This window comes from Ceratotherium simum, chromosome 18 (assembly GCF_057802395.1).
Source record: "Ceratotherium simum simum isolate JZ-2026a chromosome 18, ASM5780239v1, whole genome shotgun sequence".
In the NCBI taxonomy this organism is placed as follows: Eukaryota; Metazoa; Chordata; class Mammalia; order Perissodactyla; family Rhinocerotidae; genus Ceratotherium; species Ceratotherium simum.
The window spans coordinates 26,960,895-26,987,810 of record NC_141917.1 but is presented as its reverse complement, the minus strand read 5'-3'; the positions used below and the strand labels follow the sequence as shown (position 1 = coordinate 26,987,810).

The following is a 26,916-nucleotide window of genomic DNA, read 5'->3' as shown; positions in this document are numbered from 1 at the left end:
CATGGTTGTCTGGGTGGTTAGAATCACAGCAAGTTTTCTTTTCTTTTCTTTTTTTGTGTTTTTCTCAATCTAGCAAATTTTCATTAATAAATATTTATTGCTTTTATAATCATAAAAAGAGGGAGAGCCCTTGAGAATGAAAGCAGAGGACTGAAAAAGAGGAATCTCAAGACTCTACAAGAGTTAGGGAGTGAGAGACAACAGAGAGAGAGGCACGTCACCGATGACGCCAAAGAGGAAAGGAAAACCTGTTGTCACTAGAGGAAAGAGCAGCGCCAGTGGAGGAGGAGGGGTAAGTGGACGTGAGAATAATAATGATTTCAGTTAGAGCCATGGTCAATCCAAGGTGACTGACTACAGAACGTTCAAGTGCCAACACCAGACTGGGGTTGGAAATAGTGGTCTGAAGCCAGAAAGGAGTGAGGGCTGGAGAGAGTGTTGGATGTCATTTCCTTATGGCTTCTAGTTGGAACCCAGGGACTGACTGCACTGGGAAGAGAGTGCAGAAAGAGAAGGGAGAAGGTTGAGCACAGACACTTTGAGGATGCTGTTCTTAGTGGGCAGGACGAGTAGGAGGAGACAGAGAGGAGCTAAGAGAGAACCAGAAGAATGCTGTGCCACCAAAGCTAAGAGCACAGGGTTTCCAGAAAGAAGTGGATGAAAACAATATTGAATGCTCGAGAGCTGTGCTGTCTAATGCAGTAGCCACTAGCCAGGAGTGACTATTTAAACTTAAATTAATGAAAATTAAATGAAATTTAAAATTCAATTCCTCAGTCGCACTTGCCACATTTCAAGTGTTCAATAGCCACATGTGGCTATCGGCTACCGTATTGGGCAACACAGAATAGAACACAGCCATCATCACAAAAAGTTCCACTGGACAGCACTGCTTTAGAGCATGGAGGCATGGTCCAAGGTGAAGCTAAGGGCTTTGGTAATGAGGAGGTCATTGGTGACCTTGAAAATAGCCCTGTCAGAGGAGTGGTGGGTACTGATATCATATTCTTACAACGCTCCTGAACAAGAGATTAAGAAGAGGAGAAGTCTGCTAGTGAAAAGTAGAGCAGAGAAGCTGATTCCTTGCAGTTGTTCCAGGAATAAGGGAAAGTGAATTTGCTTTGCTTTGCTTTGCTTTGCTTTGCTTTGTTTTGTTTTGTTTTGTTTTGTTTTGTTTTGTTTTGTTTTGTTTTAAACATCATGGAGTCCCAAGCTTGTATTTTGAGTGAGAAGGCTACAGAATATCTGTGAAAGAAGAAATAACCTGCTGAGCACTAAGCCTTGTGCTCAGCAAGCCTGTGGCCAGAGATCGGGTACTGGCGAGGGGTGCTCAACGTTGGGATAACTGTGTCATCCTGTAGCTCTCGGTACTTACCAAGGACCCAGCACATTGCAGGCCTTCAATAAATGTGGGCTGAATGACTAGCTGGGACATCACAGAATAAGAAATGAAAGCCTGGAGTTCACCTCAGCTAGCCACACAGCACTATGGCTCTTGACCTCTAGGGCCAATGTATGGCCCTAAATCTATCTATAAAACTACATCACAGAAAAATGTACAAACTTAACTTTTCATTTTTAAAGTACTATGTGTAATATCAAAGTAAACTAAGACTAATGTAGCAAACAATTATTAAACACTCATTATGTTCCAAGAAGTTTGCTGTGTATGTCATATACATCACCTCATTTACTACTCAGCCTGATGCCACAAGGTAAATACTATTATTATCATTAGAAGAAACTAAAGCTTGCAGGGGAGAGCAGGGTTACATCAATTTGCCAAGAGCTAGTATGTGGCACAGCCTCTCAAGCAGACTAACATCAGAGCCCAAGGCCTGAGCAAAAGGGAAAAGAGAGGGGATCTAATCAGAAACACCAAGGATACTTTGTAGATTGCATAAGAGCACACTGTATAACCTACACAATTAAATTTTCAAGAAGCAGAAAAACTGAACTCATGGAAAACTAAGCTTTAAAAAGCTGTCCAACCATAACCAACAATGTCATATAGATATATGATTTCTTATGCACTGATACTACACAGTGAGGACATAGCATCGCTTTTGTAGTATTCTTGCAAAAAAATGTATAAACTCAATCTTATCATGTGAAAACACCAGATAAATCCAAACTGAGAGACATTCTACAAAATAATAGACTTATCAAAAGTGTCAGGTCATGAAAGGCAGGAAAGATTGAGAAACCATCACAGACTAGAGAAGGTTAAGGAGACACAACAACTAAATGCAATGTGGGATCCTGGATTGGATCCTGGAACAAAAACACATTAAAGTAGTAAATTTCAAATAAAGCCTATAGTTTAGTTAGTAGTGCTGTACCAATGTTAATTTTCTTATTTTGATAACTATACTATGCTTATTTAAATTGTTAACATTAGAGGAATCTGGGTAAAAACTACACGTGAACTCTATATTATTTTCGCAACTTTTCTGTAAGTCTAAAATTATTTCAAAATAAATTTTTTTAAGTTTTCCAAAAATTACCTCTAAAAAGAAATTAGGTCCAGATACAGAGTTGAATTTTTTCCATCTTTCAAGGAATATTCTTATGGTATATAAACTGTTCTAGAGCATAAAAACAATGGAAAGTGTCCCAAACCATTTTATAAAGCTAATGTAAATGTGCTATTAAAATCTGGCAATACTACCTCAAGGCAAGAAAACTACTGTCCAATCTCACAAATATAGATTCAAAAATCCTAAATAAAATATTAAAAACTTAAAATCAGCAATACATCTAAAAAAAATCATCATGATAAAGTACGTTTAATTCCAAGAATACTACAATGGCTCCTATTAGGAAATTTATTAAAGGTATAGGTCAAATGTATTTGATAACATTCAACACTCATTTCTGATTTTTAAAACCACATCTATTAAGCTAGAAATAAAAGGATACTTTCACATCTACTTCAAGACCAGAAGTCAGAAATTAAAGTATCACCATTGTTATACAATATTATTCTGGATGTTCTTGCCATTGCAATAAGAAAAGAAAAGGATAGAAGATGTTCAAGTATCAAAATGGAGGAAAAACCGTTATTATTTGAAAATGATATAAAAACCATTGGAACAGAGGATTTAATATGTGGAATTCTTGCAAACAAAAACTCATAGCTTTTCTATATGACAACTACAGTTTCAAAATGTAATAGGAAATGATCATGATCATAACAACCAGAAAACATAAAATACCTAGGATGGTGACGAATATAAAAGAAGAAAACTGCAAAGCTTTGCTTACAGACATAAAAAGAAATTCAAATAAATAAAACAATTTAGAAGTTAGATGTGCAGGCTTGACAAGGGTATAGGAAAACAGACAATGTCTGTTGCAATACATTGTTGCAAAAGTATAAATTGGTAAACTGCTTTAAAGGGTAACTTAGCAATATCTATCAAAATTTAAATGCACATATAACTCGGCATCCCTGGGTGCCTACAGGGAGAGCAAACAGGCCACAACAGAAGGACACACGTAGCCCACACAGAGGTGACCCCTGGAACATTGAGAACTGAGGGAAGCACAGAGGAAGGCTCCTAAGGCATCACTTACATAAGGTCACCTATCCAAGAGCAGGAGATGTAGCTGACCTACCTAATACATAGACACAAGCACAGGGAAAGAGGCAAAATGAGGAGGCAAAAGAACACATTCCAAGTAAGGGAACAGGACAAAACCCCAGAAAACGAACTAAGTGAAACAGAAATGAGCAACCTACCTGACAGAGAGTTCAAACTAAGAGTGTTAAGGATGCTCACTGATCTGGGGAGAAGAATAGATGAACTCAGTGAGAATGTCAACAAAGAAATGGAAGATATGAAAAAGAACCAATCAGAAATGAAGAATACAATATTGGAAGTGAAAAATTCATTAGAGGGACTCAAAAGCAGAGTAGAGGATACAGAAGAACGGATCTGCGAGCTGGACGAAAGACGAGAAGAAATTACCCAAGCTGAACAGGTAAAAGAGAAAAGAATTAAAAAGAGTGAGGACAGTCTAAGGGGCCTCTGGGACAACATCAAGTGCACTAACATCCGTGTTATAGGTGTCCCGGAAGGAGTAGAGTGAGACAAGGGGGCAGAGAATCTATTTCAAGAAATAATAGATGAAAACTTCCCTAACCTAAGGAAGGAAACAGACATCCAGGTACAGGAAGCACAGAGAACCCCAAACAAGATAAACCCAAAAAGGCCCACACCAAGACACATCATAATCAAAATGTCCAGAATTAAAGATAAAGAGAGAATCCTAAAAGCCGCAAGAGAATGTCAAGTTACACACAAAGGAAACACCATAAGGCTATCAGCTGACTTCTCAGCAGAAACCTTACAGGCTAGAAGAGACTGGCACAATATATTTAAAGTGCTAAAAGGAAAAAACTTACAGCCAAGGATACTCTACCCAGCAAGGTTATCATTCAAAGTGGAAGGAGAGATCATAAATTTCCCAGAGAAGCAAAAATTAAAGGAGTTTGCCACCAAGAAACCAGTGCTACAAGAAATGTTAAAGGGACTGATTTAAGTGGAAAAGAGAAGACCAGAAATAGGAAAAATTATCTATTTCCATGATAAGAACGTAACGGATACAAATGCACAAAAAAGAGGTTAGATATGATATCAAAAACATAAAAGGAGGGAGGAGGGGAGTTAAAGAGTACAGCTTTCAGACAGAGGTCAAACTAAAGTGACCATCAATTCTGTATAGAAGAAGAAAGGAACAGAGAAGGACTACTAGAACACTGAGAAAAAAAAAAAGTTAAAAAATGGCAGTAAGTACGTACTTATCAATAGCTACTTTAAACTTTAAATGTCAATGGACTAAATGCTCCAATTAAAAGGCATAGGGTGGCTGACTGGATAAAAAAACAAGACCCATATATATGCTGCATACAAGGGACACACTTCAGACCTAAAGACACTCACAAACTGAAATTGAAGGGATGGAAAAAGATACTCCACGCAAATGGCAATGAAAAGAAAGCTGGGGTAGCAGTACTCATATCAGACAAAATAGACTTTAAAACAAAAACTGTAAAGAGACACAAGGAAGGGCATTACATAATGATCAAGGGAACAATCCAACAAGAGGATATAACACTTGTAAATATCTACACACCCAATGTAGGTGCACCTAAATATATAAAGCAATTATTAACAGACATAAAAACAGAAATAGACAGTAACACAATAATAGTAGGGGACTTTAACACTCCACTTACACCAACGGATAGATCATCCAAACAGAAGATCAATAAGGAAACATTGGCCTTAAATGACACACTAGAACAGATGGACCTAGTAGATATATACAGAGCATTCCATCCAAAAACCAAAGAATACACGTTCTTTTCAAATGCACATGGAACATTCTCCAGGATTGATCACATATTAGGCCACAAAACAAGTCTCCATAAATTTAAGAAGATTGAAATAATACCAAGCATCTTTTCAGACCACAATGGTATGAAACTAGAAATCAACTATAGGAAGAAAATCAGAAAAGCCACAAATATGTGGAGATTAAACAAAATGCTACTGAACAACGACTGGGTTAACGAAGAAATCAAAGAAGAAATCAAAAAATAGCAGGAGACAAAGGAAAATGAAAATACGACATGCCAGAATTTATGGGATACAGCAAAAGCGGTTCTAAGAGGGAAGTTTATAGTGATACAGGCCTATCTCAACAAACAAGAAAAATCTCAAATAAACAATCTAACAATGCACCTAAAGGAACTGGAAAAAGAACAAACAAAGCCCAAAATCAGTAGAAGAAGGGAAATAATAAAAATCAGAGCAGAAATAAATGAAATAGAGACCAAAAAAAAAATAGAAAAAATTAATAAAACCAAGAGCTGGTTCTTTGAAAAGATCAACAAAATTGACAAACCTTTAGCTGGACTCACCAAGAAAAAAAGAGGAAGGCACAAATAAGTAAAATCAGAAATGAAAGAGGAGAGGTTACAACAGACACCTCAGAAATACAAAAGATTATAAGACAATACTATGAAAAGCTATATGCCAACCAATTCGACAATCTGGAAGAAATGGATAAATTCTTAGAATCATACAACCTTCCAAAACTGGATCAAGAAGAAGTAGAGAATTTGAATAGACCAATCACCAGGAAGGAGATCGAAACAATAATCACAAACCTCCCCAAAAATAAAAGTCCAGGACCAGACGGCTTCCCTGCTGAATTCTACCAAACATTTAAAGAAAACTTAATACCCATCCTTCTCAAACTCTTCGAAAAAATTGAGGAGGGGGGAAGCTCCCTAACTCATTCTACAAAGCCGACATTACCCTGATACCAAAACCAGACAAGGACAACACAAAAAAAGAAAATTACAGGCCAATATCACTGATGAACATCGATGCAAAAATCCTCAACAAAATACTAGCAAATCGCATACAACAATACGTTAAAAAGATTATACACCATGATCAAGTGGGATTTATTCCAGGTATGCAGGGATGGTTTAACATTCGCAAATCAATCAACGTAATACACCACATTAATAAAATGAAGAATAAAAATCACATGATCATCTCAATAGATGCAGAGAAAGCATTTGACAAGCTACAGCATTCATTTATGATAAAAACTCTGAATAAAATTAGTATAGAAGGAAAGTACCTCAACATAATAAAGACCATATATGAGAAACCCACAGCTAATATCATCCTCAATGGTGAAAAACTGAAAGCTATCCCTCTAAGAACAGGAACCAGACAAGGATGCCCACTGTCACCACTCCTATTTAACATAGTACTGGAAGTCCTAGCCAGAGCAATCAGGCAAGAGAAAGAAATAAAAGGGATCCAAATTGGAAAGGAAGAAGTGAAACTGTCACTATTTGCAGATGACATGATTTTATATATAGAAAACCCTAAAGAATCCACCAGAAAACTTTTAGAAGTAATAAACAAATATGGTAAAGTTGCAGGATACAAAATCAACATACAAAAATCAGTTGCATTTCTGTACACTAACAACGAAGTAGCAGAAAGAGAAATTAAGAATACCATCCCAGTTACAATTGCAACAAAAAGAATAAAATACCTAGGAATAAACTTAACCAAAGAGGTGAAAGAGCTGTACACCAAAAAGTATAAAACATTTCTGAAAGAAATTGAAGAAGACACAAAGAAATGGAAAGATAGTCTGTGCTCCTGGATTGGAAGAATTAACATAGTTAAGATGTCCATACTTCCTAAAGCCATCTATAGATTCAATGCAATCCCTATCAAAGTTCCAACAACATTTTTCACAGAAATAGAACAAAGAATCCTAAAATTTATATGGAACAACAAAAGACCCCGAATAGCTAAAGAAATCCTGAGAAAAAAGAACAAAGCTGGAGGTATCACACTCCCTGATTTCAAAATATACTACAAAGCGATAGTAACCAAAACAGCATGGTACTGGCACAAAAACAGACACACAGATCAATGGAATAGAATCGAAAGCCCAGAAATAAATCCACACATCTATGGACAGCTAATCTTTGACAAAGGAGCCAAGAACATACAATGGGGAAAAGAAAGTCTCTTCAACAAATGGTGTTGGGAAAACTGGATAGCCACATGCCAAAAAATGAAAGTAGACCCTTACCTTACACCATATACAAAAATTAACTCCAAATGGCTTAAAGACTTGAATGTAAGACCTGAAACTGTGAAACTTCTAGAAGAAAACATAGGCAGTATGCTCTTCGACATCGGTCTTAGCAACATCTTTTCAAACACCATGTCTGACCGGGCAAGAGAAACAATAGAAAAGATAAACAAATGGGACTACAGCAAACTAAAAAGCTTCTGCACAGCAAAGGAAACCATCAACAAACAAAAAAACAACCTAACAATTGGGAGAAGATATTTGCAAACCATACATCTGATAAGGGCTTAATCTCCAAAATATATAAAGAACTCATGCATCTCAACAACAAAAAAACTACCAACCCAATTAAAAAATGGGCAAAAGACCTGAGCAGACATTTCTCCAAAGAAGATATACAGATGGCCAACAGACACATGAAAAGATGTTCAAAATCACTAACTATCAGGGAAATGCAAATCAAAACTACAATGAGATATCACCTCACGCCCGTCAGAATGGCTATAATTAACAAGACAGGAAACAACATGTGTTGGAGAGGATGTGGAGAGAAGGGAACTCTCATACACTGCTGGTGGGAGTGCAAACTGGTCCAGCCACTATGGAAAACAGTATGGAAATTCCTCAAAAAATTAAGGATAGAACTACCATATGATCCAGCTATTCCACTGCTGGGTATTTATCCAAAGAACTTGAAAACACCAATTTGTAAAGGTACATGCACCCCTGTGTTCATTGCAGCCTTACTCACAATAGCCAAGACTTGGAAGCAACCTAAGTACCCATCAAGGGACGAATGGATAAAGAAGATGTGGTATATATACACAATGGAATACTACTCAGCCATAAGAAACGATGAAATCCAGCCATTTGTGACAACATGGATGGACATTGAGGGTATAATGCAAAGTGAAATAAGTCAGAGGGAGAAAGTCAAATACCGTATGATTTCCTTCATTAAGTAGTAGATAATAACAACAATAAACAAACACATAGGGACAGAGATTGGATTGGTGGTTCCCAGAGGGGAAGGGGGGAGGGAGGAGGGCGAAGGGATAATTCGGTACATGTGTGTGGTGATGGGTTGTAATTAGTATTTTGGTGGTGAACATGATGTAATCTATGCAGAAATAGAAGTATAATGATGTACATCTGAAATGTTTACAATGTTATAAACCAATGTTACTGCAATAAACAAAAAATTAAAAAAAAAAAAAAACTTAAATGCACATAACCTTTGACCCAGAAATTCTACCTCTAGACGTTTATCTTACAGATAATATATATACAAAGATATATATATATATATGAGTGTGTGTATGTGTGTGTGCACACATGCATATGCGAGGCTACTCAATATAGCCTTGTTCTTAATAGCAAAAAGCTAGGAACAACATAAATATTGAAAAATAAGAGACTGATTAAGTAAAGATGACACACCAGCATTATAAAATACTATGAAGCCATACTATAAATAGTATGATCATTTTAATGAAAAATATTTTTGTAAAATATTTTTTTTTAATCAAATAAGACATACACACTTCTAAAAATTAGCACTGTTGGGGCCGTCCTGGTGGCGCAAGCGGTTGGGTACGCACGCTCTGCTGCGGCTGCAGGGGGTTCGCCAGTTCGGATCCCGGGCGCACACCAACGCACCACTTGTTAAGCCATGCTGTAGTGGCATCCAGTGTAAAGTAGAGGAAGATGGGCACAGATGTTAGCCCAGAGCCAGTCTTCCTCAGCAAAAAAAGAGGAGGATTGGCATTGGATGTTAGCTCAGGGCTGGTCCTCCTCACCAAAAAAAAAAAAAAAAAAAAATACCACTGTACTTTTATCTGAGTGGCAGAATTATGGTAACTTATTTTCTTCCCTGCTTTTCTGTTTCCCAAATTTTCTACAATACTCATGTATTGTAATTAGCAGGGAAAAGTAACACAAGCTTTATCTGCGGATAAAAGGAATTCTAGTACCTAATATTTGCATTGCGCTTGCCCATATATAATGTGCATTCACATGCATTGTCTCCAAATTCTATATTTGCAATTGCCATCTTGCAAAACTCAGAACAAAGTTTTTCATTTTTCACCGGTCTCTACCATTATCTCAACGCACTCAATACTGTAGCCAATAATATAATTACATTCTGATCTTGAGTCAAGAAGTGAAACTACCAGTCAGCTTGTGTAAAGAGAGGGAAAAAGATGATCATGGCAGCAAGGAGGGGAAAAAGTGGGTATTTATCCTGCAAGCCTCAAATTTCCAATTTTATCCACTACAGGAAGCAGAGGCTACATTTGTTTCATCAACTTTTCTTTATCCCCCTGAGAAGTGTGTTTTATTATCTGCTTGTGCACAATGATATATTCCTTTAGGAAGCCAGGAACAGGAAGCTGAATTGTATGCTCTAAGGTTTAGATTTTGTCTAACTGTATCTCAACAGCAAGAACTGGGATGTGGCTCTCAGCATAAACATGCCACCTGTGATATGCACAATTACTGTTCCTCTATAATCACCAATATGCCAGATCTGAGAAAATGTTCAATAGCCCAAGTGTCTACAATACCCTACAGCGTCTGCTTCAGAGAAAGCCCTAACCACATGCGGGTGGAAATGTTTTGTACCTGTGATTTTGATGGGAACTTCCCCAGATCCATTTTTAGGAATTACGTGCTTTCAATCATACGTGTTTGTGGTTCTCAAACTTATGTGTATATAGACTAGGCTTAGGGGGCCGTAATCTGGAAGGGGGGGGGGCTAGGAGCAGTGGCTTTCAAAATTTTTTACCTCAATTTAACGTAATGGTTATTCTGTTTATTTCACGTTGTGGCCCATGACAAACATACATGTAACATGCATAAATATACACACAAACAGGCAATTATATTACTAAAATAAAAGTTTTATAAAACAATACTTATGCTACATGTAACACACTGACGCTATTCTATTATGTTATGTTCTAGTCTGTTCCATTCTATCAAAAATTCTACCCAAATCTCACTAAAATTATTCCAACAGGCCATCACGATGGCAACTTGCAGTTGGAAACAGACTGGGGAGGGATTTTTAAGTCCTGGATTTATGATCTTTTTGAGCGCTAGAGTCTCCCCAGACAAATCCCTTGGCGTCACCAGCACATGGTATCTTTTTGCTCTAGTTGACTTCTCCAAGAAGAAAAGCTTGAGAACTTATGAGAAGTCGTGGGAGTGTTCAGAATCAAATTTCTAAAATCCTATTTATGGAAATCAAATCTGTTGAGGTAACTCAAATTATCGGCTCTTTCTCTTTCTCACAACCCCTTTTCGATACCCAAGCAGGGGGAGGGGCCCCTGGAAGCGGAGTTACCGTAGGAAGAACTGTTGAAGAGTTCGATGTTGAAGAAGGCGTAGTCTCCGCTGGTCATCCCGTGCCTGTGCGCTGCCAGCATGATGCCCCGGATGGTGTCGCCACTCGCACACATGATCACCACTGGGGAGGGAGGAACAAACAACACGCGTGAAACGCCCCTTCCCAGAGGACAGCGAGGGCGCTGAGACCAGTGGGGGACGCCTGACAAGGAACAGGGTATTTATATAGTCCTCAAGTATCTCCAAGTTACAAAGGGAAAGAACAGTCACTTTACAGTGGAAAACCCTAGCGGTGGCCACCATAACGAAATGATGGAAGCCAACATCACCAACCATGGGAACAGACTCATGAGCCTCCTAATGAAATACACCCAGGGCCAAAAACCTCAAAATGGGCAACCTGAATCTAATCAGAAGGAAGCAGCCACAAACCCCGCTGGGGAAGCAGTGTAGAATGGTTAGCCTATGCTCTCTAAAATGGTCGGTTTCGTGAAAAATGAAGACAGGCTGAGGAAATGTTCTAGATTGAAAGAGACTTAGAGGAACAGAAAACTGAATGCAATGTGTGATCCTGAATTGGATCCTTAAAAGAATAATAATAAAAGTTTTGCTATAAAAGACATTATGAGACAATTGGAAAAATCTGAATAAGGTGTGTAAATTAGATAATGGTATTGTGTTTGTGTTCAAGTTCTTGCTTTTCATAATTATAATGTGGTTATATAAGTGAATGTCCTTGTTCTTAGGAAACAGACGCTTCAATATTTAGGGATAAAGGAGCATGATAGCTGTACTTACTCTCAAATAGTTCATAAAAAGATAGCAGTATCAGTGTGTATATATGTGTATATGCTTGGAGAAAGAGAGGGAGAGGGAGGGAAGGAGAGGGGAGGGGAGGAATTTGGAATGACAAAGCATATGTGGCAGAATGTTAACAATTGGTAAAAATCTGGGTAAAGACTATACAGAGGTCCTTTATACTTTTTTACATCTTTTCCAAAAGTGTAAAATTATTTCAAAATAAAGTTTTTTAAAAAATACTTCAAATAAATCACCAGATTTGCCCAATTTAAGACAATGAAGAGTGTCAACTGCGTTTTATACTTAATAGCATGGTAAATACATTTTCCTGAAAAAGCAAACTGAATGGTTTTAGGGAAAGCATTCATTGCAGTGAGTAGCACAGGCATTCTGCTATCTGAATTTTGAAACACTTTTCTCAAACAGCCTCAACGTATATAGGAAATAGTTAACAAAATTCTAGGCCCCTCCCCATGTTCTCTCAGTTTATATCCACACTGTCAGATTTGAGAGGCTTTAAACAATTTCAGAATATTGTTGCCCGCCACATAAGAGCTACAACAGGCTGGAGTGAATTGGTGACCTGGCCGTTATCCAGTTAATCTGATCACTGTTGATGGCTCCCAGTCCCCAAGACGGGGACCACTGTGTTTTGCTGCATACTCGGAAGAGAGGAGAGAGAGGAGAGACCGGAGAGGCCTGGATGCCGGAACCGCGTTATCATCATGCCTGCCAGCCCCCCGAGATGTGTATGTTCCTTGTAAAAGCACGGGTGCTGAAAGATGTAAAACAAACTCCAGGCTGTGCCAAAGCTGCCTTGGCAACCTGCATGGAGGGTAGGCGCTCGTTGATATTTAGTTTACTGCACACGTTGATTCAGAGTGTTGGATCATGACTCTGACATTTCTAACTACCAAAGGACTCAGTGTACAGGGTAAAAGCCCTGGACGAGCTTTTTAAACAATACAAAACTTGTAGAGATCTATAACTGTGGGATTAGGTGTTGCTTGTGCCTGGAAATAGGATTATATATTTGGGATAAATAGTCAAATTCCAAGATGCCTCAGTAAGGAAGCTTTCGAAGAAACTTCTCATTATTCCTTATGACCTAGCTCCTTGTTTTAGCTCCGATAAGGGGCTGAGGCTGGACCAGTTTGAAAAGTGTGGATTCTGAGAGTGGGCATCTCCAGGAGGCTCCAGGAAGTGCTGGCAGACTGTCCACTGGCAGCCCTCATTATTTTTTGAACAACTGATCATAGTCTGGAGTCTGGCTCTAAACCCCCCAGCACAGAACCTGATTCTGTCACATGTGAAGAGTAGAGTCATTGCTTAGGGGCAGAGTCCCAATAACCTAAATCAGATATTTTTAGATAATCTGAAATACAGATTACTTAATTTCAGTGAGGACCAGAATGGTTATGAACACGTTTGTGTCAACATGTACCTGGGCATGTTAATTGAGGAGCCAAATTATAAGCAGTAGGATGTTAGTAAGGATGAAATCAGAATCAGGGAAGTCAGTTGGAGGATTAGGGCATCCAAAGGCATCAGGCCTTGATAACCCTAAGCATCCAACTGAGAACTACACCTGGCCCAGGACTGAACGGGCTGTGTCCTCAAGCCAGAGCACAGCTTCCCTAAGTCCTGGATGGGCTCTGCCCAACACTAGCCTCGCTCTCACTTCTTTTTCTACTTTTACAGTCCTGGCCCATCTCCTTCTCTCTATGCCCATCACCACCAAGACCAAGCCCTTCTGATGGACCCATTCTTTCTTTAAATGTCAGTACCTGCTTAGACTGAGCAAAAGTGACCCAGAGTGGCATTGTGTCTATCTGAGCAGACTTTATTTTAGATCTCATCCATTTTGTGTTGACCATGTGGTTCAGCTCTCAAAAGGAAACCCTAACTTCCAAGTTCATGGGCAGGGTATTGTTTTTCTCGAATAAAACAAACCCATAATGCACATTATCATCCAGTTTAAGTTGGAACAAGCACTTCAGGACACTCGCAAAGCAGTCAGAATGCAGAATCCTTCTAGAATTGTAGGATGCTCCTGAATCTCTTATAGCTGTTTCATTCGTGCCTAATTCAACAGCAAGTATTTTTAGCATTCTATCAGAGGGTTTAAAATAGTTTTCACTAAAATAGCTTTCTCTTCCTACTCGTGTTTTATCAGTTTATATAATAACTAATTAAATTACATACTTATGATAATAAGCACAACTGGCATAAACAGATTTGGGGACAACTATTGGAAAGTATATGGACAAGTTGAGAAGTGTGTGGACATACTCAGGAGAAGTATGCTGGCTACCAGCGTTCACCAACAGTCAATATAGTTAAGAGCATCAGCCAATCCTGCAAGCTGCTTAAGTGGAGGTCAGTTAAGACAATTTCTTATGATGTCACTTATATGTAGAATCTAGAAAACAAATGAAACGAAACAGAAAACAGACTCATAGATACAAACTAGTAGATGCAGAGTAGGGAGGGATTGGGGGGAGCAGGTGAAATAGGTGAAGGGGATTAAGGGGTACAAACTTCCAGTTATAAAATAAATAAGTCATGGGAGTGTAATGTACAGCGTAGGGATATATAGCCAATAATATTGTAATAACTTTGTATGTTGACAGATGGTAACTAGACTTATGGTGGTGATCGTTTCATAATGTAGATAAATCTCGACTCACTGTGATGTACACCTGAAATGGACTATTATTCAACCTTAAAAAGGAGTGAAATTCTGACACACGCTACAGCATGGATGAACCTTGAAGACATTGTGCTAATTTAATAAGCCAATCACAAAAAGACAAATATTGTATGATTCCACTTATACAAGGTACCTAGAGTAGTCAAGTTCATAGAGGCAAAAAGTAGAATGGGGGTTGCCAGGGGCCGGGGGTGAAGGGAATGGGGTGTTAGTGTTTAATGGGCACAGAATTTCAGTTTTGCAAGATAAAAGTAATTCTGGAGATGGATAGTGGTGATGCTTACACAACAATGTAAATGCGCTTGATGCCAGTGAACTGTACACTTAAACATGGTTAAGATGGTAAATTTTAGATCATGTGTATTTTACCACGATTAAAAAAAGAAAAAGTTAGGCCGGCCCCATGGCTTAGCAGTTAAGTGCGCACGCTCCGCTATTGTCGGCCCGGGTTTGGATCCCCAGCGCGCATCGATGCACCACTTCTCCAGCCATGCTGAGGTGGTGTTCCACATACAACAACTAGAGGGGTGTGCAACTATGACATACAACCATCTACTGGGGCTTTGGGGGAAAAAAAAAAAGGAGGATTGGCAATAGATGTTAGCTCAGAGCCAGTCTTCCTCAGCAAAAAGAGGAGGATTAGCACGGATGTTAGCTCAGGGCTGATCTTCCTCACCAAAAAAAAAAAAAAAAGACAATTTCTGCTGTATTTAAGTATATATAAATATATAAATACTAATTTTTTGGTCCAAATTGTTAAACTTCTGAAAGGGGGAATGATGGTGTGATTCTAAGTTTCTGGATAGACTTTTCATCATTCTGCTCTATTTTTTCCTCCTTGCCCATGAACTTGTGATGTTCCATGTCAGCCTCCACTATCTGATTCCCACAATGTCTTCTGTAAGTGGCTTCTCAGTATTGCAACCTGTTCTTGCAATCACTCTAAGAACGGCCGTGAAAAGTGCACAGGGGTAGCTATAGAAGTCAATTCAGAGAGCCAAAAACAGTCCAAGTAGCAAAGCTGAGTTAAGGGGATATCTTTTCTCCAGTCTCAGGTTTCCATTGGCACTCCTCACCTCTCAGTGTGTCTTCATTTATCCCTCTCCTTTGCTCTCCCAGAGGAAAAGGAGTGAATTGTCTGATTGGTGAGTCTAAGAAAAAAACTGGGCATACTGGACTCAGCCTTTCTGATATTTTCATATTATCCATCTGACTCCTGCATCCGTCTATCATTTAATTCTAAACTTAGAAGAGAGAAGAGATGTTCCTTTGTGGAAGCAAAGCTAGATATGCCATATGCTGCAAATTGAAAATATGATAGCAGAAATTAAAAACCAAAACTTGATATAGTAACTTTGGGGGCATTCAAAGAAATATCTAAGTAAGAGGAATTTTTTTTTAAAAAGACAGGTGGTAAATAGGAGAAAAGGGATAAGAAATGTAGAGTCTCAATCCTGGAAGTCTAACATCCAAATAAAACAAATTCTAGAGGAAGATAACAGAGAAAATGAAGGAGATAAAAGACATAATATAAGAAGTTTTCCCGGAACTAAAAAACATGAGTTTCTGAACTAAAGAGGCTTTCCCTACAATATCCTAACATGCGTAAGGCAAAATACTGGCACGAAAGTCAAGATGATGAAATGTTAAAACATTGGGAGCAAAGAGAAGATTCTAAAAATTTCTAGAAAAAGAAATAGATAACAAACAACAGGTCAAGAATCTGCATGAATTCAAGCTTCCTAATAGCAACATCGGAATTTAGAAGACAATCCTTCAAATTCTGAGGGAAGATGATTTCCAACCTAGAATTCTATAATGTATAAGGGTAGGATGAAGAAATTTTCAGTCATGAAAGGCCTCAAATTTTAGCTCTCATCCATCCTTTCTCAGAAAGCTCCTGGAGGATGTGCTCCACCAAAACAAGAGTATAAACCAAGAAAGAGGAACACACAGGGATCTAGTCTGAGAGACAGAGGTGATGGGAGTTGCAGGAGGATGTTGAAGAAAGAACCCCAAGTGACAACTGTGCAGCATGCTTAGAAAAGAACCACACTGGAGCAGCTCAGGAGGCTTAAAACAGAGAATTGGTAGATGATTTAGTTATAAGCCCACAGGAAACTAAGCAAACAAAAGCAGACTTTTTTTTTAACCCCAAGGAAAACAAGTAGGACAATAATGAAAACGTCATTGTAGTCGCCTATAGGGCTCAGCTACAAATAGCATTTAGAAGGTAATAATACTGAATACTGGGCTAACCAAAAATTTTGACACAACCATATTGGAAGGATGACTGGAAGGAGAGCTTGAGTGTGTGGTCAACAGGCAGTAGAAGAGAACTAAATCATCATCTTCCACTAGGATGGCAAGAGATAAGACCTAAAACTGAAAAAATCTAAAGTAACATGTTATTTAGAGGTATGAAGTCAAATACCTACAGAAACAGCTACAAGAGTTGAAAATAGTTGCCTCTGGGAAGTGAGAAATGGGGAAACTCTTGTTCCTAATAAGACGTGTCATTTTCTGACTTTTTTAACTATTTAGCTGTATAATTAACTTTCATAAAAATAAAATCTATTTTAAAAAAAGATTTCTCTCTGGCTGTTTCTACACTACATAGCAATGGGTTTCATTTGCAAAATAGAGATTGCACCTTTCTTTTTGTTGCTCACAAAGCTTCATTACTCCAAAAGCTTTCAGAATTTCTACACTGCAGTCCACAATGCTTGTTTTTTGCCTGAGGTGTGTTAGCTATTGTACACTTATCATGGGTTCTTTGCTTAAAAGTTCTACTGATCAACCACTTGGCCATTTACTCCAGCCTAATTCTAAAAATAAATGACTCTTGTGCTGATTAAATATTGTTATCTCTACAGTTGTATGCAGGCCCTGATTAATGACATATTGATAACTAAAAGCATAAAACTACAGTTCTTCATACAAAAATGTTTGTGTGTACAATACTTCTAGTTCTGCATCTTATGAGATGTATAAACAAAACAACTGCTGGCTTTTATTGCTTGAAAATAATATTTATTTTTAACTTTGCGTTTTTAAAAATAAATTTATTATTGAGTGTACAATATTGAGAGCAGTAGGTGAGGGTATAATGGAATCAGTTTGAAATAAAGGTCATTTTTTAAAATAATGTATGCTCAGGTCTGTGTATTTTGGTGATGTTATGTTAGCGAAAGTCACGAGAGAAACAAAATTTTTTCATCGTTGACTTTGATGGTAAATCCCTGAAAAGAATGATTAATATCCTTCAGCTTTTCATTCTGCAGTACAGCACATAGCCAAATGAAATTTCAGTCATATTATTATTTGGGATGGTGGCATTATCAGATTTTACCCTGTAAGATATTCAAACATTTGTGATCTGATTTTAAAGATGAACCCAAGTCCCAAAAAGGGCTAAAAATGTAATCTCCAAAAGAGGGGGGAAAATCTCTCTAGTTCTGTGATGTTTAATATGCAATTTTCAAAGACAAAAACAGGGTCAGTTACATTTTTACACTTGAGTGAGCACAAATCAGAACCACCTAACTTACTCTGAAGAGGCCTGATTGTCATCCACCTCACTGTTTGACAGAGGAGGAAATTCAGCCTCAGAGAAGGTAAGTGACTTGCACAGGCCACGCAGCAGCTGAGTGGAGACCCCAAATCCAGAACATCTGCTTATCACCCCAGGAGTCTTGCGCCAGGGCATGCCCTCACCTTCTGGTAACCGTGATTATCATCATATATATAAAATAATAACAACTATAATAAGACCTCACACTTACTGAGCACTCAGTATGCATCTGGCATTGTTTCAGCGCATTCCGTGTGTTTAGCTCATTTAATCCTCCCAGCATCCCCAAGATGGGAGTGCCCGGACTACTCCCACTTCACCTGAGAAGCCTGAGCTAGCCTGAGCCTGAGAGGTTAAGTAACAGCCCAAGCTTCCTCACCAATAAATGCCTGAGCCAGGACAGGCACTCTGGAAGTCCAACTCCACTGAACCCCTGTACTGAACCCCTGTTTAACCCATTAATTGCTTATAGTGAAGTAATGATGATTAATAAAAGGTGAAAGATGCTCGAAGAGCTTTGTTATCAAGCAACTTTCTCTCCAGAGAGTAGGGAATTTCGGGGGCAGCGGGCTTAGGGGAGAAACTATTTTATATTTTATATATTTCTGAACATCTGCCAAGTCATTGTTGGAAATATATTTTAGAGTAAGAACGGTAACCTTATCACCTGTAAAACATACAAGTCAGCCAAGCAAACTTTCACCACTAAATTCAAACTTATAAGAAAAAAAAAAAAAGCAAAGAGACTTGGGAAATCTACGAGGCTTTTGGAACTAATAAACTATGAGCAGCAGCCGACTGTGGCCCAAGCTTTCTGAAGTCCCCCGGCCCACCAGAGCACTGACGCCTTCCCCAGCCCCTGACCTCAGCCACACCGTCGGTGGCCGAGATCTGCCCTCATCTGGGCTAACAGTGAATCCCAGGCCACGTGTGCAGGGGTCACGGCCGGCATCCAGACCTTCACCGCAGGGGCAGCACAGACGCGTTGGCAGACCGCGGATCTCGCCCGCAGGGGGACACACCCCCATCTCCAGCCCGTCCAGGGAAGTCACCGACTCCTAGCTCCAGGCCCCCACAGCCGAGAACTGAAGAATCGGGTTCTAGGGGAACAGAGCAGCCCGAGGTCTGCAGTAACCTGGGAACTGCGAGGGGGGAGAGAAGTAGATGTGGGTTTCTCGGCCGGGCGTGGCGAGTCCGCAGCCGTTGGATACAAGTGCCCTTTTTCATAATCAGCAAAGCCGGCGCCCCGCCTGCTCGGCTGGCAGGGATTCGGCGCAGACAGCCTGGAGTTCGAACGCTTAAAACTTGGCCATGCATCCCCACTGTCAACACCTTCTGCCTTCTCGCTGTAAAGAGTGCGTTCACTGCGAGTCCGAGGCGGCCAAATTGGGAAGAGGGACGGCCGCAGCGCCATCCTCCACGACGCCTCTACCCACTCTCACCTGTTCCAGTGGCAGCCAGCCTCCGGTTGCGCTGTCTCCCACCGCCAGCGCCCAGGTGCCGGCTGTGCCAAGTCGTGGCTCGGCCCCTCTCCCCTCGGGTCTCCCCGCGTGGGGTCGGGGGGAGCTGTGCCGGGATTGCACCAGCGACAATCCAGGCGCGTGCGCGCCAAGGGGAAGCAGAGGCGAGATTCCCCGAGTGTTGTGCACCCCAAACCTGACGCCCGGAAGGCGGGAACTGCGCTATGCTGGGATCTCAGCCCGCCTTCCGGTAGTCCACTCCACAGTAAAATGGGCTGCACTGGGAGCTTCTGCGATTACATATCCGCGACCACCCGCTTCTCCTCCCGCTCCCTGTAGCCATAGCCACCATCCTCATCCTTGAACTCTTTGTCCAGTTTGGTGGTTATTCAAACCCCCACAGACCCGCGGAGAAAACTTGGGGTCACGTGGAAAGGAGGTTCAGCGCCTGCTTCTCCAGCGCGCGCTTTTGCAAAGCCTCGCTCCGGGCGCTTTAGAGACCGCGACGCCGAACGCGCTGGAGGAAGTCAGTGTCGCCTGAGTCCAGACACAGCGAGGCATTTTTGGTGGAAACCACAGAAGCTCATTTATAAGGGGCTGGAGGGGCCATGGAAGGAATAAGAAGGGCGATACAATGAGCGTTTAAAAGAATCTGGGATCTGTGGAAGGAGCAGCCGGGAAACCCGGATACCCCGGCTAGCCAAGTGGCGGCGCGCGGGCTGTAGGGCGTCCGCACACGCTTCGGCCCTAGGAGGGACCGCACGTCGGAAAAAGACTGGGTAACAAGTTCTTTCGGCCTCCGCACGCTTTTAGACCCTGGTTGGAGCAGGGCACCGGGAGTGCGTCCCTAATCGCCAGACCGGCGCCGGTGAAGGGAAAGCGAGGAAGAAAAAACTCAGGCAGTTTGATGGCACCTGTCAGACCCGGGCACACGGGAGCTGCGGGCTCAGATGCCCCTCCCCCAGGCTCCACCACCTCCCTAGGACCCTCTACGTACACCCCGCGACCGCAAGGGGTGGTGGTCAAAGGTCGTCGCAGCCAGGCAGCGCGCACCCGGGCGAGTCCCAGTGCGCCCCCTCCCCAGGTCTTCAGTGTCGCAGAGGGTAGTGGGGTCTGCAGTGTGTAGGGAGAGCCCCGGAGAGCGGCTGGGTTAGGGCCGGGGGACAGGAGCGCGCTTCTGCTCACCTCGCTCACTGGCCTGGATGTAGCGCACGATGTCGTCCAGGTCCAGGTCTTTGGTCTCATCGAAATTGTAGGCGGACGTGTGCAAGCCCTCCTCCTGGAAGACCTCGTGGACCCCTTCGATGGTGAAGTAGCAGTTCCGCTCCAGCTTGTCGTCGCTGTAGACCAGCGCGGCACGGCTCCACTGGTGATGGCGAAACAAGGCAAGCATCATCTCGCCCATCTTGTCGTACGCGGGCGCCACGCGCGTGAGGTGTGAGTATTCAGTGTCCTTGTGCTGGAAGCCGGCGGCCAGTGCCCCGGCCGACAGCATGGGCAAGTCCCAGTGCGATGCAAGCCGGGCCACGGGCGCCGCGGCGTACTCGCACACCGGCCCCAGGATAAGGTCCGGCTTGGCGCCCCGCGCCGCCGCCACGCGGTCCACCAGGCTGAAGAGCGCGCGGTTGCCGCAGGCTGAATCTTCGTAGGCCACCTGGAAGCGCGTGCCAGGTGGCAGAAGCCGCCACCCGGTCCCGTTGCCCTCCACGCTGCGCAGCGCGTATTCGATGGCCGGCCGCACCCGGGCCAGGGAGAACAGGTACGAATCGTCCTGGGGCAACAGCACCAGCACCTCGATCTTCTGCGGCGTCAGTGCCTCTCTCTCCCGGCGCCCGCCGCCCGGGCCCGCGCCCCCGCCGCCACCGCCACCGCCACCGCCACCGCCACCCGTGCCGCCGGCCAGCAACGCCCAGCTGAGCAGGACGCACGCGGAGAAAGTGAGCACCAGCAGGGACGGCATCGTGCCGCAGGAAAGCGCCTGCCCTGGCTGCCGGCTCGCCCTCTGCCCCCCACCCACCCTTCTTCTTTCCTCCCCACTCTTCTCTCCCAGGTCCCTGCGCCCCTTTGGGCGCTCTAAGAAAATAGAACACCCCCTTCACTAACTTGCCAAAAGATAGAGAGGAAGAGTCCTTCTTTGCAATCTCACTCGTTTAAAAAAAAAAAAGAAAAAGAAGAAAAAGTTCACCGGGTGTAAACCTGTACGCCTGTAATATATTTATATATATATACTTATTATAAATATATATATTCGCCCTCCTTATATATATACTATTTTGCTTAGAGGTGGCTTCCTATTTGGGCGTTGCAAAGATTGCTTTTGAAAGCGTATTTGTAAAAGAAAAAAAAGTTAGACTTGTCCAAGTGCTTGTAATTGACGGTGCATCTCCCTCGCGTTTGATCTCATTGATTCGCGCCGGTTCCTGGATCCATAGCCCGCGTTTAAATAGCGTGGCAGCGGCTGAGCGTGTTACCACACATGGCGCGCCGAGGCCGGGGTTGTATTTCCAGCGGGTAGGGTGGGTGGGGGTGGGGAGTGGTGGGGGCTGGGCTGGGGGAGCCTCTCATTAACATTCTTACATCAGGGCTCCTCCCCGCACTCCTACCGGTCCCACCCCTCCCCTGTCCCTAACCCCCTCTCCCTGCCAGACCTCGGCCTTTTCCTTAAAGCCGCAGTCGCCCACTTCGGCACGGCCGGGAGCCCCCACCGCACCCCACCGCCTCCGGGGTCCTCGCCTCTCCCCGGCCCCGCACGCGGCAGCCCTCTCTCCAGTTCCGTGCTTTAAAAAAGGAAATGTTTGAAAGTAAAGAAACGCGCTCAGGCACACACACACCGTGCAAAAAAACCAACAGGATTAGAGACAGGAGGTGGTCCTAGAAATTGGTAGTTTCTTTGCAAAAATCCGTAGGTCCTACTCTTTCTCACCTTTTTCTCCCTCTGGCCACATTCCCTCCGGACGCGCCATCTCTGGGCAGGCACCCGACCTTCCTCGGTCCCCTGGCGCAAGGTCAAGGAACAGGGACCAAGGTCCCAGGCAGACGGCTAGACCACGGACCTGGAACGCCCAGTTTGCCGAGGCTTTACTGGCACCCCTCCTTCTCCCGCCCTCCTCAGTCCCGCGCCGGCGTCCTCCCCCCGGGCCGAGTGGGTTCGCGCTGGAGTCCCAGCGTTGCGGGGACTCCAGAGTCCCCGCGCACAGACATTCCGCCGGCGCATTGCAAGCAGAAAAGCGAAACTTGTTGCTCCCAAAGGCGAGCGAACGGTTCGGCTTCTGGAGGTGGCAAAAAGCTTGAAAAGCATCTCCAAGCCGTCCTCTGGGCTTTGCTTGCTAAACCAGGTAACTAAATAAAGAGACTTTCTCCCTAAATGGTTAGCCCAAGTGTCCCCTGGATGCAGGCGCACGCTCCGCTGCAACCCCGGCGCTTGGAAATCCAACTGCTTCTCCTCGCGGGCGCGCGAGACGCTATGCTCGGGGTTCTGCAGTGCCGAGAAAGGTCCTGCGTCCGAGACCCCGTCCTGCCTCTGGTCACAGCCACAACAGCAGGGGAGACAAGGATGGAAACGGCCGTGGGGATGTCCTTGGCCAGAGGAGCCTCGCTGGAGTCCGCGCGCTTCAGGGCAGGTCCAAATGGAACTTGACCCTCTGAACGTGGTAACACACCGAGGTCATTTGCAGTGTGAACGTGGTATATTGGACGGGAGAATTCTGACACTTAAGTCCCGCAAATTAAAATAAATTGAAAATGTTTTTAAAAGGTCTTTCATTTGACTGGGCGTCCCTGTCCACAAATTTCTGTTAGTCTTAGACCAACGCCCTCTTTCGGCAGAAACTTGCAGCCGACTTGTATCCCTGATGCCACCTCCCCAGGCGCTGCGTTTGTGGGTTTTGTTTTTGTTTTTGTGTTTTTTTAAGCCGAGGCCTCAAAGAGCAATCCCTCTCATTTGTGAAGGTGAAAAGGCAAATTGGAGTTTCCAGAGATGTGGCAACTTCAGGCATCAGCGTTGGTCGCCGTTAACGACACCCTCCTTATCGCTCTTTCTGGCGGGGTTAATGTAATTATGGGTAACGTTTCATCGTCTGGGTCATTTAGATTTCAGATTATGCAATGCGATCCCTGAATGTTCAGGTAGGACAGTCTAACTCCTGTGAGAACTTTCATTTATTTAATTTAGAGCTGCTAATCAGTAGCAAAAGAGGCATCTGTATAAAATTTAATTCCACAGAGAGGGTAATCTGCACACACTGGAATTTGAGACAGAGCTTCATAGCAATTAAATCCTCCCTAAATTCCTGGGAGGAATGAAGGAAGGGAGGGAAGAGGAGAGGAAGGAAGGAAAGGAGGGAGGGAGGAAGAAGGAGGGAAGGAAGGAAGGAAGGAAGGAAGGAAGGAAGGAAGAAAGGAAGGAAGAAGGAAAGAACAGCTAAATCTCGACTTCCAAGGGTCTTAATGGATTTCAAAACTAGTTGCCAGGAGACGTGAAGGAACCAGGGTCTCCTATTACTACTCGCTATGCCCTGTGTCTGGGGAACACCGGCCAATGGCGATATGATTCTGCACACTGCGTAGCGTGGGCTTATTCGCAGAGTCTGAGGTTTCAGCGGCACCAGGCATGAATGCCTCTCCCCTTCCAGGCGCTGCCCAGCCGCGCCGAGGGTCACCGGCAGGGCAGAGCGTTTACGTGTCAGTAAGTATCGCAGCCTCTCGGTGGCCTTTGGACCAGAGCTCTCAGCTTCCAGCTTGTCACTCAAGAGCACCGACGAACCAAGCTGTGGAAGGGAAGAACCCCCAAACTAGACAGCAGAACCAGAAAAGCCAGTGTTACAGGCTTTTGCAGATGCTCAAAGCTCACCTTAAATTTTTCCAATGAGCAGAAATTAGGATTTTTTTAATTGAGGTACAAAACTGACGTATAACCTTATATTAGTTTCAGGTATACAACATAATGATTGTATATTTGTATATATTGCGAAATGATCACCACAATAAGTCTAATATCTGTTACCTTACAGTTACAAAATTTTTTTTCCTGTGATGACAACTTTTAAGATCTACTCTCAGCAATTTTCAAATATGCAATACAGTATTATTAACTATAGTTACCATGCTGTACATTATCCCCATGACATTTATTTTATAGAAATTAAGTTTCATTTTTTGTTTTTCAAATGAAAATAAGCACAAGATTCTAGGAAGACCCACCAAGTAATATAAGTATATAGATTTTAGTGTTATGAGTTTACTTCCCGTCAAATTAGAGTTTTCCCAAGAAGCTGAAAGTTTGTGTAAATATTATGAATATCATGGAGTTCTCCAAACTTAGGACTAGAAATTATTTTAGAAGTCACCCAACCTGACACCCTTCATTCTCTACGTGCCTGACTACAAAGGTTATAAATGGCGTATTTAACTACCTCTTCATCTCCTGAGAATATTTTTAAGTGGAATTGGATTAGAAATAAAGCACGTACTGCCTATTATACCATGTAAAAGAGGGCTGGGAACAAAGCTAATTTTCATTAAGAGATAAGATTCATTGTATCAAGATTTTATTTTATATGAAGCTGTTTTGAGGATATGCAGCACAGTAAGAAAATTACTAATAGATTATAATAGAATTTTTGCAGCGTTATAATCATAAAGATGAATCAAAGGGAGAAAGAAGAAAAAAAGGAAACAAATGGAAATAACATGCCTTAGATTCAATTTTAAATATTGTTCCTTTCGATTCTATAAAACAGTGAAATGGAAAAAAGGGGGGGCACTTTTGAATGTTTTCAAAAGATTGCTAACCTTTTCACTGAGTGCATTCTTTCTGACTACAATTGCTGAATGAAAACAAAAGAAAGCTACAGGGAAATTTTGTAAAATAAAATAAAAATAACCAAAAGAAGGGTAATGTTAGCCCTAAATGTGATGAAACTAATAGACTTTTTATAGGATTTAGAAATATTTTCATCGATACCCACGAATCGTATTTTTTTTAACTTCAAGTTGCTAAAATAAGGTGGCAAGTTTTCTATCAAGTATTCAACTGTTTGTTTTCCAATTGTGGAATGAAACCGGTGTCTATATGTTATTCCTCTGCCACCAGGAAAGATGGCAATATATAGGGCACCTCAGCATGCGATTCTTTGAAATGTGTTAGAAATGCTATCAGAAGTTTTCTCCAGCAATTGTCGTGGTCCGTATGACCTTCTCCCTCAGAATCCTGGCAGCAGCCTCTAAAGTAAGAGCCCTTCCAGATTTTCAAAGAGAATCTCTTGTCCCTTGTTAAGCCAGCGCTGAAGTCACATTGAAGAATACCCCTGTGAAGTCTGTAGCCCACAAAGAAAATACCTTCTGGGGACAGAATTGTTGAAAACACACTTCCCCCTAGAGGCAGAAAAGATGAAGGAATATTACACATGATTTAAGAACATTTGTGTAAATCAATGAGTATTGAGATTTTATTTTTGACGTATAGTTGATGTTTTAGAGGGAACCATTCAAAACATGGGAGGAAAATCAATGAATGCCAAAACATCAAATTAAAACTTTGCCTCTAGGTCTTAGCTTTCTTTAGCAGGGACTCTGTTAATTGACCCCTTTTCTTCTACTACACAAATCTACAATTTTTTGCCAGCACTATAAATAACAGCAATTACATATTTTTTCTCTTTAAGTTTATGATGCAGTTTCGTCAGAAACTACAGTTAAACGTGGCCTTGAGGGATTCTTTTGAAAACATTTCTAGGAGATTTATCTCCTTCTGGTCAGATTTCTTTTTGTAACACTGTCCTCTTTGGCTTTCATCAACTACAATCTCTTTTCATTTCTTTGGAGGTGTTCTAAGACAAAATGACATAGAAAGACTTCCGGAAAATGTAGGGCTGGTCTGTGATTTAACCTGAGTACTAGCATAAGGTTTCCTAGGATTTGCAAGCCACATGAAGAATTCTCATATCATTGACTTACAGAGAAGTTATTTAATGTAGATTATTATATTCACAAAAACTAGTGTTATGTGCCCCAACATCATGCATACCAATACAGACTATATTTAATTGGTGTATTTAGTTGTACATTGCCTCATTCCAGAAAGGATTTGAGAAGACACGTGAAAATATAACATGAATTTTGGGAAATTTTCCTCAGGGCAAAAGGCACAGCCATTGGGTCTCACTCTCTTGGATCCTGCTTTTTCCTTTTGGAAGGAGTGCACACTCAGAAGCCTCGCAGACATGTCCGTAGGTTATCACCTCACCTATTTGACCTTCAGTTTCCTCACTTTCCTCAATTTTCTCACTTCTAAAATGGAGATAATATCATCCTGGTGGTGGAAGCACAGATCAGAAAAAATACATGCCAAGTGCTTTGTATATAGTAGGAAA

The 26,916-nt window shown here is 42.1% G+C and overlaps 1 protein-coding gene and 1 pseudogene across 2 annotated transcripts in view; one reads left to right on the top strand and one right to left on the bottom strand.

Moving 5' to 3' along the window:
• Positions 1–21,521, bottom strand: part of NPR3 (natriuretic peptide receptor 3) — a 68,113-nt gene extending 46,592 nt beyond the window's left edge. For both annotated transcript variants that reach the window (XM_014781567.2, XM_004422706.3), the window contains exons 1-2: positions 20,732–21,521; positions 10,997–11,119 (exon numbers count right to left, since the gene is read on the bottom strand). In XM_014781567.2, coding sequence (XP_014637053.2) covers positions 10,997–11,119; positions 20,732–21,506 — 898 coding nt within the window. In that variant the 5' untranslated portion in view covers positions 21,507–21,521. The remainder of the gene's footprint in view (positions 1–10,996; positions 11,120–20,731) is intronic.
• Positions 21,522–22,022: 501 nt separating this feature from the next.
• On the top strand, positions 22,023–23,200 carry LOC147914598 (uncharacterized; annotated as a pseudogene).
• The last annotated feature ends 3,716 nt before the right edge of the window (positions 23,201–26,916 follow it).